The following is a 17,763-nucleotide window of genomic DNA, read 5'->3' as shown; positions in this document are numbered from 1 at the left end:
TGTTTGACCAGATCGAAGATTCTTGAGGTTGACTGAAGATGTCAATTGGTGTGACAAGGGAGCCCATATGACGCCATTCACGGTGTCAACGCAGGCGTTGAGACGGACCATGATGTCTGCTCCTATGTAGATGTCATGAGGTAGGTTGGGGACAACCAGGAAGTAGTGACTCAAGAGTCTGTCGTTCCATCGTATGTCTGCAGCACAGACGATCTTGGAGGTAGCCATGGTTGTTGACCATGGATTGAGAGGGAAGCGGCTATGCTTTGAGAGGTGTGGTATGCTCTGATTTGTCTGCTTCAATGTTCTGAAGAGCTTCAGGCTGATAGCTGAGTTTTCAGCCCACAGGGCTAATGCTGCATCAGGCACTGATATGTCTTGGACATTTATGGCAGTCATGATTCGGAGGGAATCTGAGTCTGACGCTTGCAGTGAGCAGAGGAATGGGTCTTGGTTCCTGTTGCTTGGAGTGGAACTTGCTCTTGACTTTGAACTTGCATCGTCAGTCAGTGGATGGGGGGCGGTGTCTGTGACTTGACACTGCAATTCGTTGGAGTTTACTGACTGGAGGGGCAGAGGCTCACGGACTTGTGTCCATATCTTCAGGTGTTTGAAGTCTATTAAGGGTTCAAAGCGGTTAAGCAGGTCTTTCCCAATGAGGAGAGGATATGTGTTGAGTGGTGAGACGTATACTGGGTGAACAAGGTTCATTGGTCCCACCGTTAGGTGAATCGGTGCCACATGTTTTAGTTGTAGGCCTGTGTGGGAATATGCTTGGAGGTTCAGCTCACACCTTTTAAGTTTAAAGGTTCCGTTAGACCTCTTTGTTCTGTTTTGGACTTCTTCAAGGAGTTCTGTTGACATTAGGGTGATGTCAGCTCCAGTGTCAAGGAGGGCTTCGACCTTGATGTGTTGTTCGATGATAATGGAGAGGTAAAACTTTCTTGCGATACCTTTCTCAATGAGATCACCTAGGAGTTGGGGGACTGGAGTTTGGGATGAGAGAGGTAGGCTGTCAGCATTTATTTCATTTTCTTCGGAGGAGTGGCAGACGACCAAGACAGCACTTTCAGGAACTGGAGTGGTTTCAACAGCAGGTGTTTGTTGGATGCTGCTGTGATCTGACCCATCAGGTGTTGGATCAGTTTCTGTCTGTTTTGCAGGATGTTCAGGTGGGATTTCTTGCCCGGTTGAAGTTATGGTGCTTATGGTTCTCTGGGAGAGAGATGAGGTGCTATTCTCTGGGGTATGTTGAGTCAGGTGGTCGCTGCCATCTCGTCCTGGCCGCTAGTCAGGATGAATCTGGTTTCTTTTTCTCTTCCCACTTCCGGTCGTCCTCCTTCCGTTGGAAGAACTCTTTCATCATCATTTTCATCAGCTCTTGAGAGTCGAAACAAGATGAAGTCTTTTGTTCTGGTATGGATTCATTTTGGGCTCGGTCAGCTTGGAATCTTTGTGAGTTTTTTCGTCGATTCCTTGGGCTGGTTGCTCCAGGGTGTGTTTGTCGTTTTCCCTTGGATTTCCATGAGCCTTTTCCTCTGGGGTTTCCAAATGAGCTTGGCTGATTCCAGGTTTTCTCCCAATGACTCTCATGGGGTCTTGATTGGTTCCATGAATTTTCCCAGTGACGTCCAGGTGAGCGTTGTTGTCCACGTGGTCCATCCCAGCGGTTGTCTCTCTGTTTAGGTCGAGTACCAGTGTGGGAGTCCCACTCTCTGTTGGACGAGGATGTATTCCACTCTTTGGGTGTCGGCTTGGCAAGGTCTTGACGCTGGGTGCCCTCTAGGGCCAGCCCTTGACTCTGTGTGTTGAAGTCAAGAACTGTGGTGGTTTTGGTGCCCTTTTCTAAGGCCATCTTCTGTTTACAGTAGGCTTTGTGCGCCAAGTCTCTTAACTGTTGAGCACTCATTGTGCGTGGACAGGCAAGGACGCCGAGATGGTGGCTCACCCCAGGATGGAGGTTTCTCAGGAAGAGAGTTTTGAAGTTCAATTCCTCCTCCATGTTCTGTTCGTTGCGAGACCCGAAGTATGCTAGCCTTAGTCGGCTATAGAAGACTTGAGGAGATTCATGATGACCTTGTTTTGTTTCCAGGGCAGCCACTAGTCCTTGTTCTGACTCAGGGTCAGCGAACTCTTTAATGAGGGCTTCTCGGAGCAGGTGGTAATCAGTCTTTGTGTGGGCAGGCTGCCGGTCCAGGAAGCTGCGCACTTCAAAGCTGGATGTGGCTCTGAGCAAATAAAGTCTATCTTTGTCAGTAACATTGGGTCTCATTTCCAGATGGAAGTCAATATCTTGCAGATAACTCTGAACATTTGGATTACCTGGCACATTTGGAGTGAATTTGCCAATGTTTCTAGCGAGCTTGTCAAGGTCTCTGAGGTCCAAGCCATGAGATGATCTGTGGCTGGCTGGAGCACGTTCTTTTAGCTTAGCGGGGAGGTAGGATTCTTCGGAGGGAACAGGTGACTGTTTTGGCACTGCCCCCTTTTGATCATGTGCCAGTCCAGGAACAGGGGAGCCGGTCCTGCTTGGCAAAGGTGAAGTCGGTGTCCGACGTGTTCTTGACGGCTCACAGCGCAATTCATATGCATGCTTGAGTTCCTCTTTAATACTGTCAGACTCTTCTTTGATGTAGTCAAGCTGATGTTTTAGGCGGCTGACCTCATTTCTTGACTCATTCAGGTGAGTTTCGAGAGCTTTAATTCGGCTGTTCTTGTCTCTGAAGTCAGCCTTTGCTTTTTCCAGTAGCTGTTCTGCGTACTGTAGCTTGTCGGAGAGGTCAGCGTAGTCTGCTCTGCCTCGTTCCATTTCTTGCGTAGTAGCTGCTAGGGTCTCTTTTAGCCTGTTGATCTCCTCTTCGGCGCCTTGTTCCACTTCATCAGGCCCTTCTCGTCATTCCTGAGCCTCCAGCTCCAGCTGTTCGATGCGTTGTTGTGCACGTGTCAGCTCCTGCTGGCGATGGGCGGCTTGCCTGTCGCTCAGTTTGAGGGTGGCGATGAGTGTGTGGCTTAAGGAGCCGGTGATCTTGGCTAGTTCTTTGTGACTGTAGCTCTGGCTTGGGTCCTGTTTCATGAGGCTTGCTATGTTGTCATCCAGCTGGTCCTGTGTCTGATGCTTTAGTGTTTCAGCGGCCTGAGGTAAGAGGCTGTCTGTTACAACACTTAGCCAGGTCTCCAGATCCTTCCAGTGTCCAGCAGGGTCTGTTGTGCGAGACATGTTTGGCACCGCGAGGGAGATCTAAACCCGAAACTGACACAGACCTTGAAGAAAAGAACAAAACAAAACACAACAAAACAAAACAAACAAGCAGGGCAAATCAAAGGTGTAAGTGTGCAATGTCAACTGTGAGTTAATGGGAATGAGTAATGAGTGTGTAAATGTGCAGGTAAGACTGGTTCTCGACTGTGGTCCTCTCGTGGATGTGCTTCTAACTCGGAGTCTCTGCGAAAAGAATCAGTAAGCACACACAGATAGCACAGCTTGAGAAGAGTAGAAGAAACGATGAGCACGAAAAAAACAGAATAGCATTTAGCAAAAAGCAGAATAATAATGGGGTGCTTCCAGTTTCCCTATAAAATGAAGTTTTGTCTTTAACACTGTTTGCAGAATGAGTTTTGTAAAATTTAATTTTAGAAGGATGGTTCTAGACAGGGGTTTTGAAAAGGATTTCAAAGTACCAGGACTGTGATTGTTATTAAAATTCCCTTCGGGGCGAAAGAAAAACAATAACAATGACAGTATTGGTTTCTCAGCTAGTAGGATTGACAACCATGCACCACTTAAAGCGTTTCTAGACGCGTGCTCTGGGTTTATGGACGCCTAACAGTCTCCTTGTTGACCTGCTCGAGTCTAGGCTGGGTAGGATAACAGGATGAGGAGGGAAGGTAAAGTGAGTGTCATACTATTTTAAAAGAAGTGTTCCGTTTCCCAAATATTTGTTAAATATTTCTCAAACACTCTGCTTTTATGACTTTCACAGGTACAAATCCAAAAACCAGCAGCAGTAGTCAAACCAGAAGAGGACAGCTGAGAGAGAGAGAGAGAGAGAGAGAGAGAAAGAGAGAGAGAGAGAGACAATCTTAAGTGTCTAAGAGACAATCTTAGAGAGAGAGAGAGAGAGAGAGAGAGAGAGAAGAAGAAGAAAGAGAGTGAAGTTTTGCTCCCAAAATTTGGAAAAATTACAGGGTTGACAGAGTGGTGGCGCTAGGCAGTCGCTACACCTAGGGGGTTGGCTTACTGCGCTAGCAGGAGAAGTCAACTGGCCCAAGTATTGAGGGAGACCCCAAAATTTTCCTTTAAATAAATGAATTAAATCAAAGACTGAGGGAGTGAAAGTCTGAGACTAAACTTTATTTTTAATGAAATTTTGAATTCAAATTTGGAAGTTGTGAATTAAAATTGTAATGGGTTCAGCATTAAACATTGAGAGCAATTATAATCAAATTAATTAATCAAGTATCATCTGAATTAGGGAAGCCCACATCCTAATTAATGACTAATGAAATTAAAATTTCAAAGCCATAATTATTAGTTAATGATTACAATTGACAGATGTTGGTAAGGAACTACCATTAAATTAATCCACAAATATCCCTACCATATGAAATTGATTTACAATTAAAATTGAAATCGAATTAAAATTCCCAATCAAAAATTCATATTCCCAGATGTCATTAAAATCTACAAGAACAATTATAAATAACAGGAAATGTCATTAAAAGTAATTAGGACGATTGCTACTAAAACAAAACAGTGTTTAACTGACAAGAATAAATTTAGGAGAGAGAACTCTCAAACAAATGATATTAAAAACCAGGTTTATTAAATTTAACATTTGTCACGTTCTCTCAAATGGGAGGAGATGAGAAAAGATAAGATGTGTAAGTTAGACAGAGAGGGAGGTGAAAGCACTAGAGTGAATTAAAGTTCAGTAAGAAAGTCATTCCAACATTGCAACATTGCATTCAGACCACAAAATGCTATGCTAGCCACTAGCCCTTTAACAATGCTACTAGCTTTACATAGACTGTAATGCAACCGTGCTAGATTTAGCTAGCTCAGCTTGTGCTAAGCTTTGTTTACACACAGTTGAATATGGCGCTGGCAGACTGCGCATGCGCACTTAAAGGTTACCCCGGGAAAGGTTTCTTAGGGCTTCCGGGTTACAGCTGTCACTGTCGTGGTGACCGTGACGCACAACAAAAGAGTACGCTTGTTCTATACTCTTTGCACACAGATAACGAACATACAAAATCACATTAATCATTAAACTGACGGCGCAGTTCTCAATGACAATGAACCATTCAGCTTCTCATGTTTCAGAGCTGAACAACACCCACAAGTTAGAGTGAGGCACATTAATCCACAAATTTTTCTGCAATTAATAATAGTAACATTACTGAGATCTCTGCGATCTGAATTATTCGTGTCAGTTTCTGGACACGCAACAACATGCAGGATTTACTGCAATAAATACTTGATCAAGAATTTTTTAAATAATCCCATTCAAATCAGACTCAGACACGTAGTGTTTAGAGTATTAATATCTCATCTCACGAATGAGCGGATATAGGCGGCACATTAGGTAGCTACTCTCTAATGTAACCATGCAGGGATTTTAGCTTAGTTGAAATAACATTGGAACACGCAATATTATCCACTATAGCTACAAGGCCTTAAAGAACAAAAGCAAGGAACATGCTTACTCTGTCCTGGTGCGCTCTCAGGCGACTTTCCTTTTGTCTTGGCAGACAATCTTAGATTCATTTACTGCAGTTTTAACAACAACAACAAAACGTACAGACAAACAACTCGAGTTCAGATTTCATTCATCCACCGCGCCTTATGTGCAATCATTGTTATGACAATCAAAAGCCTCGTTTCTGTTTCTAATCTATCTTCCGGATCAATAGAAAAGATACAATCACACAAGTTACTTGTTTTGTGTACAAATTAGATTAAACTGCCCGAATTTTTCTCCACCATTTAATACTGTAGGGACCTTAGGTCATTTATTAGCTCAATTTAATTGTTACAGGGAATAAGAATTGAATCAACTGTAAATGATTCACTGTAAATGATTCAGAATTAATATTTAACACTTCATCAATTATTCGTCCAGCGAAAACTGAGGTTAAAGTATTTTACCAATTCTGGATAAAATATTATTCTGCGGCCAACAGTAACAATATTTTATTATGATTATTATGATTATAATTATTATATTATTATAAGCAAGAGGTAACTGATCTTTGAGTTTAAGACAGTAATTTTATACACAGCACAAGAAACTCGTATATGTGAAAATCAAAACAAGCTTTATTGACTACTTCTAATGATTACAGGAAACTAAGGCTAAACACACACACACACACACACACACACACACACACATATTCACGGAGTTGATATGAGTTATGAAGAAAGTCCCAAATACTAACTAAACATCGCAACCTGAGGAAAATCACAAAAGCAGAGCTTTGGCTTGATTCTTTAGGTTTAAAGGAGTTTCACCAGTTTCCAGCAAGAGAGAGAAGTTTGCCTGTACCTGCGTTTGCTCTGACAGCTGAGGTAATCGGGTTGTTCTGCGACTCGTGTGCAGCGGAGCCCCGTTCTGGATTGGCTGTCTTTCAGGTGACGTCTTCTCGGGAAAGCCCTTCGTGGGTTGCGAGGAAGCTTTAAAGTGGTTGCCGGCTGGTGAGATGCGCTGTTCTGAGCAGTTTTCTTCTTTGGAGACTTTGGTCAGATATTTCACGAAGTGTTTTGGAGTCTGGATGTGACGGCTGTTGAATGGTCAGCTGCGCGGCTCGTGGTTGAAGTCGGCGACTGTTAGATGGAAAATCAGCCCCGGTCAATCAGTTCTCAAATGACCCATGCGACTTTTCCGCCGTGGTCAAAGTAGCGGTGCTTCGGCTACTGGGCTTCAACGACTGTGCTTCAGTCCGACTTCTGACCGACCTTTTGACCGATTTCGAGCGCTTTCTGACCTATTTCTGACTTTAGCTTGTTCGGACAGCATAGTTTTAAGGGAGCAATTTTGGCTCCATCCTTCAGATGCGATCCTCCAATGAGACGTTGCTACGGAGATTAGACACGCCTTGTCTATTGTCTATTGATCACATCGCGTGATATCTGCAGAACATTCTCCTGTTTTATTAACAACTTTATAAAGTTTCTTAATATTTTCCTGATACTGAATTTCAATGTTTCATTCACACAGAATTACAGAGAATTATAAACTCTGTATTTAGAGCTCAAACATGACACACTTCTTCCACACATATTACTAGACTGACCTAATTAAAAACAATGATTACAAGAGAAAGAAAATGCATACGGGAATACAAACATATAATGCATTGACTCCAACATGTTAGTAATCCCATCATATCATGCGTTATTCTAGATATAGTTAATATTTTAACAGATAAACAATTGTCCCTTTTTGAGATTCAAGATTGAGTCCTTAAGCATAGTTTACACTTTGACCGGAGTCACGAGTGACCGGGTCAGGATGGATTGCTCAATACAAGGGAGGTATTGATAGGACAGATTCGTCTTTAAATCCGTTGATGGGTGTTTTCCTGTTCCGTCCGATAATACAAGAGGGTTTTGTGAGAGAATCAATAGATTTAATGTGATCAGATCCACGTGATGGGTTCTGATTAGTTTATTGCTGATGAGCTAAGAAGTCCTTTAGACAGAGTCCTTTGTTAAAAGAAGTCACGTCATCACTTCTGTTAAGGCTAGGTGTTTCCTGTCAGGAAATGGATCTTTTGGACCAAATGAAGCTTTGTTCAATCATGTTGTTCATTGATAAAGTCATTGGTAAGTTCTGTCGAGCGATGCCCTACATCGGGCATTCTCAGTAGCTGCTCCGAAGTTATGGAACTCACTGCCTCTTTCTATTAGATCTGCTCAGACAATTTCTAAATTTAAATCTTTGTTAAAAGCTCATCTATTTAATATGGCTTTTAACTTATCGGGTGATTGATCCTTAGGTGTGTATGTGTTTTATGTTTTGTATGCTTATATTAATTGTGTCTTGTATTTTCCCAATTTCTAATGTACAGCACTTTGGACAACTTTGGTTGTATTGAAATGTGCTTTATAAATAATAAATACAAATACAAAATAGAACCTCTAACCGATGTAATTTTTCAATGTCGGTTATTTCTTTTTTTTTTAATCCTGTTAATACTTTCTCCTTAAAAACATACTACCATGTGTGTAGCCACATGACTCCACCCCCTACAGTCAGTGGCATAAAAGCAACACAGAGGTGAATGCTGGTTCAACACATAGTAATGGCCCGTGAGCGGTGAGCCTTGCATCTTCAATAAACTTTGTCGGTTGTATTTGTTTTAAGGTTTGTCAGTTTGGACATTCAAGTGATTTTAGACGATTGGATGTATGTTATTTCGAGCTACCGTGCTCGCGCAGCTGCATTCCCAGCCAACACAGCATGGTGGGGCCCAGATGGGTGTCACCTGGGCTGCCTAACTGGGGCCCAGAAATGTTTGTCCACGGTTTCCATGGAGGCCCCACATGGGTTAGCCCAGATGAAATGAACACTGCTCAGTGTGCACACTACAGGCTGTTAAATGTAACACAGAAACATGCTGGAGATAATGTGATAATGAGCAGAATCACCGAAGGACAGAGAAACAACAAGAACTACAACTTCAACCACAGCCTTCGATGAAATCAACTGAAGATAAAATACATTAAATCTCTCAAGATCTGATTAAACATCTCCACAAACAGCATTACCAGCTTCGCTTATTACTAATCAGACTGACTTTATTTCTGACATACATCTACAAAATTTGTTATTGAGAATCACCAGAGGTTTAGATGTTGATGATTTGTTAAAAATAAGTTTGGTTTGATGTCACCGTGATCGAGGGCAGCGCTTACTTCAGTTAGGCAGTTTGACTCTTGATAGTGTAAATGTTTCTCTGACTGCTCTTGCTATTTGCTATGGCAAGAAAGGCAAGAGACAATGTGGTCAGCTGTTATAAACCACTAAATGATAATAAAAATATAATCATTATTTAGTGGCTTAATTCACTGATCTAATGTCTGAGCTTTTTATGAGCAAAATGTGTTTAACTTTGCATTGGATCTCTTCTAGAATTACAACAATAAAAATGTTTTAATCAGAAAATTTGAAAAATACATGTTCACTAAACACTTCAAACCTCCTGCAAGATTTACTTACACACAGACATCAAGAATCAGCATATGAATCTCAACAATGGTGACATGCTTCATGCTGCAATGCATTCTGGGAGCCATGGATGAGTTTTGTATGAGGCACCCAGAATGCATTGCGGCACGAAGCATGTCACCATTGTTGAGATTCATACGCTGATTCTTGATGTCTGTGTGTGAATAAATCTTGAAGGTGTTTTAAAGCATTTAATGTACATTGTATTTTTCAGATTTATTATTTTGATCTGATTTTTGTAAAAAAAAAAAAATTGGTTATTCTGGAAAAGATCCAGCACAAAATTAATAACATTTTTTCTTCATATAAAGCTCAGTCATTAGATAAGTGAACAAAGCCACAACATGATGACATCAATCAATCTTATCATCAATCAACTGACAGCAGCTACACACATTAGCTCTTGCCTTTCTTGCCATAACGAGCAGCAAGAGAAACACTAAAACAGGCAAGAGTCAAACTGCATAACTGAAGTACGCGCTGCCCTCGATCACGGTGACATCAAACCAAACTTATTTTCAACAAATCATCAACATCTAAACCTCTGGTGATTCTCAATAACAACTTTTGTAGATGTATATCAGAAATAAAGTCAATCTGGTTAGTAATAAGTGAAGCTGGTAATGCTGTTTGTAGAGATCTTTAATCAGATCTTGAGAGATTTAATGTCTTTTATCTTCAGTTGATTTCATCGAAGGCTGTGGTTGAAGTTGTAGTTCTTGTTGTTTCTCTGTCCTTCGGTGATTCTGCTCATTATCACATTATCTCCAGCATGTTTCTGTGTTACATTTAACAGCCTGTAGTGTGCACACTGAGCAGTGTTCATTTCATCTGGACTAACCCATGTGGGGCCTCCATGGAAACCATGGACAAAAATGTCTGGGCCCCAGTTAGGCAGCCCACATGACACCCATCTGGGCCCCACCATGCTGTGTTGGCTGGGTTGTGGCACAAACACGCATACAAACAGTAGCTGCGCAAAACGTGAAGATCGCGCTCACAGAGAGGAACGCGGAAACTAGTTGTCAGCGCTGTCCTGTGATTTATCACTAAAGTAGCTTAGAAACTCAAAACCTATTATAGCATATATTTTTCTAATTTTGAAGGAACTATACAACCCACAGCTTCACAATTAATAGAGAGACGGTATGACTAATTCACACACGTAATCACTCGTACTGATACTGTGCTAATTTATCTTTATCTGATTTACAACGAGCAGAAATCTGTAAGAAATGTTACAAACCATAGATAAAATAACTGCTGAAAGTGAGCTGTTATGTCAGATCACTCTTTCAATAGGAAAAAATATCCCACCTTTAATAGTCAAGCATATTTACAGTACAAACCTTGTCAGTGAACTATGAGGGCAAAAAAATAAAAAGAAAAAAAAAACAGAAACAAAATTATCATTCATTAATCGTAATCGAGGTAAAATGTTAAATTAATCGAGGTTTTGATTTTAGGCCATAATCGTCCAGCCCTAACGGCGAGCGCGTCTAGTATAAACATCTTGTCCATTTGGGGAGATGCGCGCGCAGTCAGCAGAGGCTCGCGGTGCGGAGCCAGGCGAAAGTATAAATCCAGCTTAAACAAGGCGTAAGCATTTCCCTCGGTTACAGCATTTATCCCTTATGTCACTGGATCTGCTAGCAGTTCCAGATAGCTCCGCCCTTGAGCCATAGCATGAGACAGGAAGAGACGATGAGTCGTTTTTAGGGGGACGGGAGGTTAATGTTTTTGATTAAAAATTAGGAGAGCACATGAAATTTAAAAAAATAATGAAGTGCACAGATAAATTATAATTAATACTACAATATTCCATAAAAAAATAAGGATTGACAATTTTGATTTCATGGTGACTTTAAGCTGCAGATCATACATCATTTTCAAAAATGTTTTATAATTTGACAGCAGTTGGTTTACAGTGCATTCATTCTTTCACAGTCTATGAACATGGCCGCTACCCTGCCAAGCCCCCTCACAATTCATGTGCTGAATACAGCCCAAGGAGTTCCTGGAGCCAACATGACCATTATCCTCTATCGCCTAGACCCCATCTCATCGGTGTGGAACTTACTCACAACAGGGTAAATACATAAATTGTAGTGTCAAATTATTCAAGTGACTGTTATCTCTTTAGTTTTTTATCAACCAAACTGATATCATGCAGATTTATATTTGGCTAACCAAAAATTTCATTATTTTCTTAAGGTCATGAAAATGAATAATGTTTTAATTATAGGATAACTAATGACGATGGAAGGTGTCCTGGGTTAATTTCAAAAGAAAGCTTCATTGCTGGTGTGTATAAAATGCGTTTTGAGACTGGAAAGTATTGGGATGCCTTGGGGGAGACGTGCTTCTATCCATATGTAGAGGTATGAAAAAATTAAATGTACTATTTCAAACAATTACCTGGGGTAATGTTTTGTTATAATTTTAGCTGTATTTTTGGATAATGTTCATACACTTTACATTGGTGGTTTTCAATCCTGGTCTCTGTTAACTGTGTAACCTTGAGTAGGGAACGAGACGCTGCGTCAGTATCTGACGCCATGGGAACACCCCCAGGTATGATGATTGTCTGAAGCCCATATAGAATCATGCCAGTTTATTGACTGATGGCGCTTGCACATATGTCACATATGCCTCAAAAGGACATGCTAATGCCATCTTACTCAGATTTCTAATGAAGGAAGCAAGCAGATGCGGAGAATGTCACACTATGCAGCATCTATGTGCACACTATGTGAACAATATACCACAGAGCCATACAACTATGTCTGCGGTTTATCATCCATGAATCCACATATACTGCAAACCAGGAAACAACCTCCTGCTCAAGCAGATAAAACTTGGCAGCCTGGATTCTACTCTATTCTACTCTGGAGTTCTATTTTCACACTTTGTTGTGTTTTGGGTTCCAGCAAGAATATTCATGAGCATATGCATAGCTTAATGTTGTTCTGACCATGTTATGTTTCAAATCTGAGGATAGAATTTTTTAGACCATGCCATGTGATTTTTTTTTTTTTTTTTAGAAGAGACTCTCTAAATGTTCCAAAATTATAACTGATAGTTACTCACATTCTCTAAGCATCTATGCAGTTGTCTTGTACTGCAAACTGCCTGCATTCACGTTTTTGGGCCCCTTGCTGCCCCTTGCTGCCCCTTGCTTGGGATGGCCCTGGAAACAGTGATGGTGCTGGCAGAGATGAAGAATATATGTCTTAGATTTTTGTGGAAGTCAGGTATTTTAGCTACATTTCTATGCCAGTTTGGAAGATGTAATCCATACTTCAACCAGAGGTCAGGAAATATTTCACTGCCTATTGCCCTCACTACAATAACAAGCAAATGCTCCAAAAATGATGATTAAACAGGTCAAAATCGAGTTCCGTCTGGAAAGTGTTGGCTACACTTGATTTTCACTTCTGCTACAATAATTGTTTTAGAATTCCAAGAAAGATACAATGTGAAAGATTTTTTTTATTAAAAAATCATGGTTTCACTACTTTTCAGGCGTTGAAAATGCATCTGAATTGTGACAATTTTTTGATATTTTCATATGCGAGTTCCAGTTGAAATATAGAATTACAAAAGGTGTTTTTAATGTTTTTTTTTTGGTTTTTTGAAACACTAAGACATTTTTACTACTTTTCAAATAGTGAAAATGCATTTGAGTGTGTGAAGTTTCAGACAATTTGGCAAAAATAATTTAGCCTAATAGGACAAAGTCAGTTATAATTTGACGAAACCCTAAAAAAAGGTCAGATTTTGAAAAATAATTCTTGAAAATGATTTTAGTCTTAAATGTATTTAAAATATATTGTCTTTTTTTTTTTTTTTGAGCTGTGATTTCATAATTCTTCCCATAAAGAGCTAATCATAAGGCTAGGGTCTTTTATTTTGTTGTCCATTGTTTATTAAAACATTTCTTCACAATGTTTGATCCTGCATTTCTTTGATCAAACTTCATTTCATTTTTATCATTTCTATCAAATGTCTTCCTTTAAAAAACATTATTGTGGTCTTACGATTCTCTTTCCTAAAGTATCCATAAAATATAATTGTTCCAGTCAACAGTTGGCTAACACTTTAGAACAGGGGTGTCCAAACTCAGTCCTGGAGGGCTGCTGTCCTGCAGAGTTTAGCTCCAACCCCAATTAAACACACCTGAACCAGCTAATCAAGATCTAACTAGGCATATAGAAACTTCCAGAAAGGTGTTTTGGAGCTGGTTGGAGCTAAACTCTGCAGGACAGCAGACCTCCAGGACCGAGTTTGGACACCACTGCTTTAGAATAATGGTCCGTTATTAATAAGTAACTATGCAGGAAGTAATGCAGGACAAATGAGTAGTCCTATATGTATACATTAACACTTCAGCTACTACTATTACCCAATATGGAAAAAAAGCTTAACTAATCAGTAATATTGTCACACATAAGCGGCTGTAGAAAGCGCACAACGAAGATTATAGTTTGAAACACACAGTCTTTGTTTAATCCAACAGAAGAATACAACTCTATTAACACAAACAATAACCGACAAAGTACTGAACAGAAAAGGGAGTATAAATACACATGGTAAATGAGGGAACTAAACAGGAGCTCATACAGACATGACAGAAACAACTAAACAGAACATAATTGTGACAAATATCACATTTAAGACTGAGATAGTTCCTTAAGTAATCAATAATTGCTGAATGAGATTAGCCTCATTAATAACTATCAATTAACTATGAAAAATTATAAAGAACTAGATTAAAAAGTTCGTTGAGACAAACTTTAAGTTGGCTTGAAAAAGCCGGTCCAGAAAGTTTGAAAGTTTGAAGTAGTTTTAAAAGTTTGAAGTAGTTTTAAAAGTTTTCAGTTTGAAAGTTTAAGTTTTAGTATAGTAGTTTTGATAGATAGATAGATAGAGTCAGGGTACTTGGGGTGGTTGCTAGGAAGTTGCTATGGTAACCTTGGTGGTTGCTAGGCGATTGCTATGATAACCTGGGTGGTTGCTATGATGTTGCTAGGTGGTTGGTAGTTGTCACAGATGGTTACTATGGAGTTTTTATAGAGTTATTAGCATGTTCTTAGCCCACTTTAGCACTTAGCTAATCACTATTAGCATGTAACTATTCACTGCTAGCATTTGTAGCATGTTGGAAGTCCAGATTGCTAGCATGAGTCAAAAGAGCCAACCGCCATGTCTCTACGATGTTCTTATGCAGAGATATAGATCTTGCAAAACGGTTGCTAGTGTACTCTTTTTGGTTGCTAGGGAGTGGCTTAGCAGCTACCAATGATGATACTCCAAAGGCTGCTTGACAATATAAACCAACCCCCATGTCTCTACGATGTTCTGATGCAGAGATATAGATTTTGCAAGACAGTTGCTAGGGTACTCTATTTGGTTGCTAGGGAGTGGCTTAGCAGCTACCAGTGATGATACTCCAAAGGCTGCTTGACAATATAAACCAACCCCCATGTGTCTACTATGTTCTGATGCAGAGATATAGATTTTGCAAGACGGTTGCTAGGGTACTCTGTTTGGTTGCTAGGGAGTGGCTTAGCAGCTACCAGTGATGATACTCCAAAGTCTGCTTGACAATATAAACCAACCCCCATGTCTCTACGATGTTCTGAGGCAGAGATATAGATTTTGCAAAACGGTTGCTAGGGTACTCTGTTTGGTTGCTAGGGAGTGGCTTGGCAGCTACCAATGATGATATTCCAAAGTCTGCTTGACAATATAACCCAACCCCCATGTCTCTATGATGTTCTGATGCAGAGATATAGGTCTAGCAAAACGGTTGCTAGGGTACTCTGTTTTGTTGCTAGGGAGGGGGTCAGCAGCTACCAATGATGATACTTGAAAGGCTGCTTGACAATATAAACCATCCCCCATGTCTTTACGATGTTCTGATGCAGAGATATAGATTTTGCAAGCTAGATAGATAGATAGATGAGTTTGAATGAGTTTAGATAGATAGATAGATAGATAGATAGATAGATAGATAGATAGATAGATAGATAGATAGATAGATAGATAGATAGATAGATAGATAGATAGATTTAGTTTGATAGATAGATAGATAGATAGATAGATAGATAGATTTAGTTTGATAGATAGATAGATAGATAGATAGATAGATTTAGTTTGATAGATAGATAGATAGATAGATAGATAGATAGATAGATAGATAGATTTAGTTTGATAAATAGATAGATAGATAGATAGATTAGTTTGAATGAGTTTAGATAGATAGATAGATAGATAGATAGATAGATGAGTTTGAATGAGTTTAGATAGATAGATAGATAGATAGATAGATAGATAGATAGATAGATAGATAGATAGATAGATAGATAGATAGATAGATAGATAGATAGATAGATGAGTTTGAATGGATTAGAAATAGTACATAGAATGGCTCCTGAGTCTAATTGAGTTTGAGTCTAATGGGCTTCCGTAGTTTAAATTTGAATTTTGACAGTTGGAATTTGAAAGTCTTGGCTCATTTGAACATTCCGCAATGAAAGTCAATGGGATTTTTCCGAGCTTTAACAGTCATTTTTAGGAAAACCGTAAGTCGGATCACTTAGAAAAGATATAGCACACTAAGTCAGAACAGTCTTAAGGTTTGAGCCGAATTTACTAGTTCTAGCTTTAAAGCTCTAGGACGAGTTAGTGTTAGAAATTTTAGTCTCAGAAGAAGAATAATAACTAGATAAAAAAGTTTGAGGACAAACTTTAAGTTGGCTTGAAAAAGCCGGTCCAGAAAGTTTGAAGTAGTTTTAAAAGTGTGAAGTTTGAGAGTTTTCAGTTTAAAAGTTTAAGTTTTAGTTTAGTAGTTAGATTTAACATTAGGCTAATCACTATTAGCATGTAGCTATTCATTGCTAGCATGTGTAGCATGTTGGAAGTCCAGATTGCTAGCATGAGTCAAAAGAGCCAACTGCCATGTCTCTACGATGTTCTTATGCAAAGATATAGATCTTGCAAAACGGTTGCTAGGGTACTCTGTTTGGTTGCTAGGGAGTGGCTTGGCAGCTACCAGTGATGATACTCCAAAGGCTGCTTGACAATATAAACCAACCCCCATGTCGCTACGATTTTCTTATGCAGAGAAATAGATTTTGCAAAACGGTTGCTAGGGTACTCTGTTTGGTTGCTAGGGAGTGGCTTTGCAGCTACCAATGATGATACTCCAAAGGCTGCTTGACAATATAAACCAACCCCCATGTCTGTACGATGTTCTGATGCAGAGATATAGATTTTGCAAAACGGTTGCTAGGGTACTCTATTTGGTTGCTAGGGAGTGGCTTTGCAGCTACCAATGATGATACTCCAAAGGCTGCTTGACAATATAAACCAACCCCCATGTCTGTACGATGTTCTGATGCAGAGATATAGATTTTGCAAAACGGTTGCTAGGGTACTCTGTTTGGTTGCTAGGGAGTGGCTTTGCAGCTACCAATGATGATACTCCAAAGGCTGCTTGACAATACAAACGAACCCCCATGTCTGTACAATGTTCTGATGCAGAGATATAGATTTTGCAATACGGTTGCTAGGGTACTCTGTTTGGTTGCTAGGGAGTGGCTTGGCAGCTACCAATGATGATACTCCAAAGGCTGCTTGACAATACAAACGAACCCCATGTCTGTACAATGTTCTGATGCAGAGATATAGATTTTGCAATACGGTTGCTAGGGTACTCTGTTTGGTTGCTAGGGAGTGGCTTGGCAGCTACCAATGATGATACTCCGAAGGCTGCTTGACAATACAAACCAACCCCCATGTCTGTACGATGTTCTGATGCAGAGATATAGATTTTCCAAAATGGTTGCTAGGGTACTCTGTTTGTTGCTAGGGAGTGGTTTGGCAGCAACCAATGATGATACTCCAAAGGCTACTTGACAATACAAACCAACCCCCATGTCTGTACGATGTTCTGATGCAGAGATATAGATTTTCCAAAATGGTTGCTAGGGTACTCTATTTGGTTGCTAGGGAGTGACTTGGCAGCTACCAGTGATAGATAGATAGATAGATAGATAGATAGATAGTTAGAGAAATAGATTTAGTTAGATAGATAGACAGACAGATAGATAGATAGATAGATAGATAGATAGATAGATAGACAGATTGATTGATAGATAGAGAAATAGATTTAGTTTGACAGATAGATAGATAGATAGATAGATAGATAGATAGATAGATAGATAGATAGATAGATAGATAGATAGATAGATAGATAGATAGATAGATAGATAGATAGATAGATAGATAGAGAAATAGATTTAGTTTGATAGATAGATAGATAGATAGATAGATAGATAGATAGATAGATAGATAGGTGAGTTTATGAGGATAGATAGATAGATAGATAGATAGATTGATAGATTGATTGATTGATTGATTTAGTTTGACTGATAGATAGATAGATAGATTTAGTTTGATAGATAGATAGATAGATAGATAGATAGATAGATAGATAGGTGAGTTTATGAGGATAGATAGATAG

At 39.6% G+C, this 17,763-nt stretch overlaps 1 protein-coding gene across 3 annotated transcripts in view; it reads left to right on the top strand.

The window, feature by feature from the left end:
- Positions 1-12,750, top strand: part of uraha (urate (5-hydroxyiso-) hydrolase a) — a 68,529-nt gene extending 55,779 nt beyond the window's left edge. For 2 of the 3 annotated variants that reach the window (XM_048197172.1, XM_048197171.1), the window contains exons 2-3: positions 11,181-11,323; positions 11,479-12,750. In XM_048197172.1, coding sequence (XP_048053129.1) covers positions 11,181-11,323; positions 11,479-11,620 — 285 coding nt within the window. In that variant the 3' untranslated portion in view covers positions 11,621-12,750. Of the gene's footprint in view, positions 1-11,180; positions 11,324-11,478 lie in introns of those variants that run through there. The other variant, XM_048197170.1, reaches the window with a different exon arrangement.
- Positions 12,751-17,763: the final 5,013 nt, after the last annotated feature.

Source organism: Megalobrama amblycephala, linkage group LG7 (genome assembly GCF_018812025.1).
Source record: "Megalobrama amblycephala isolate DHTTF-2021 linkage group LG7, ASM1881202v1, whole genome shotgun sequence".
Taxonomy (NCBI): domain Eukaryota; kingdom Metazoa; phylum Chordata; class Actinopteri; order Cypriniformes; family Xenocyprididae; genus Megalobrama; species Megalobrama amblycephala.
The sequence above is the reverse complement of the archived record's forward strand: the minus strand, read 5'-3'. Positions and strand labels throughout refer to the sequence as shown.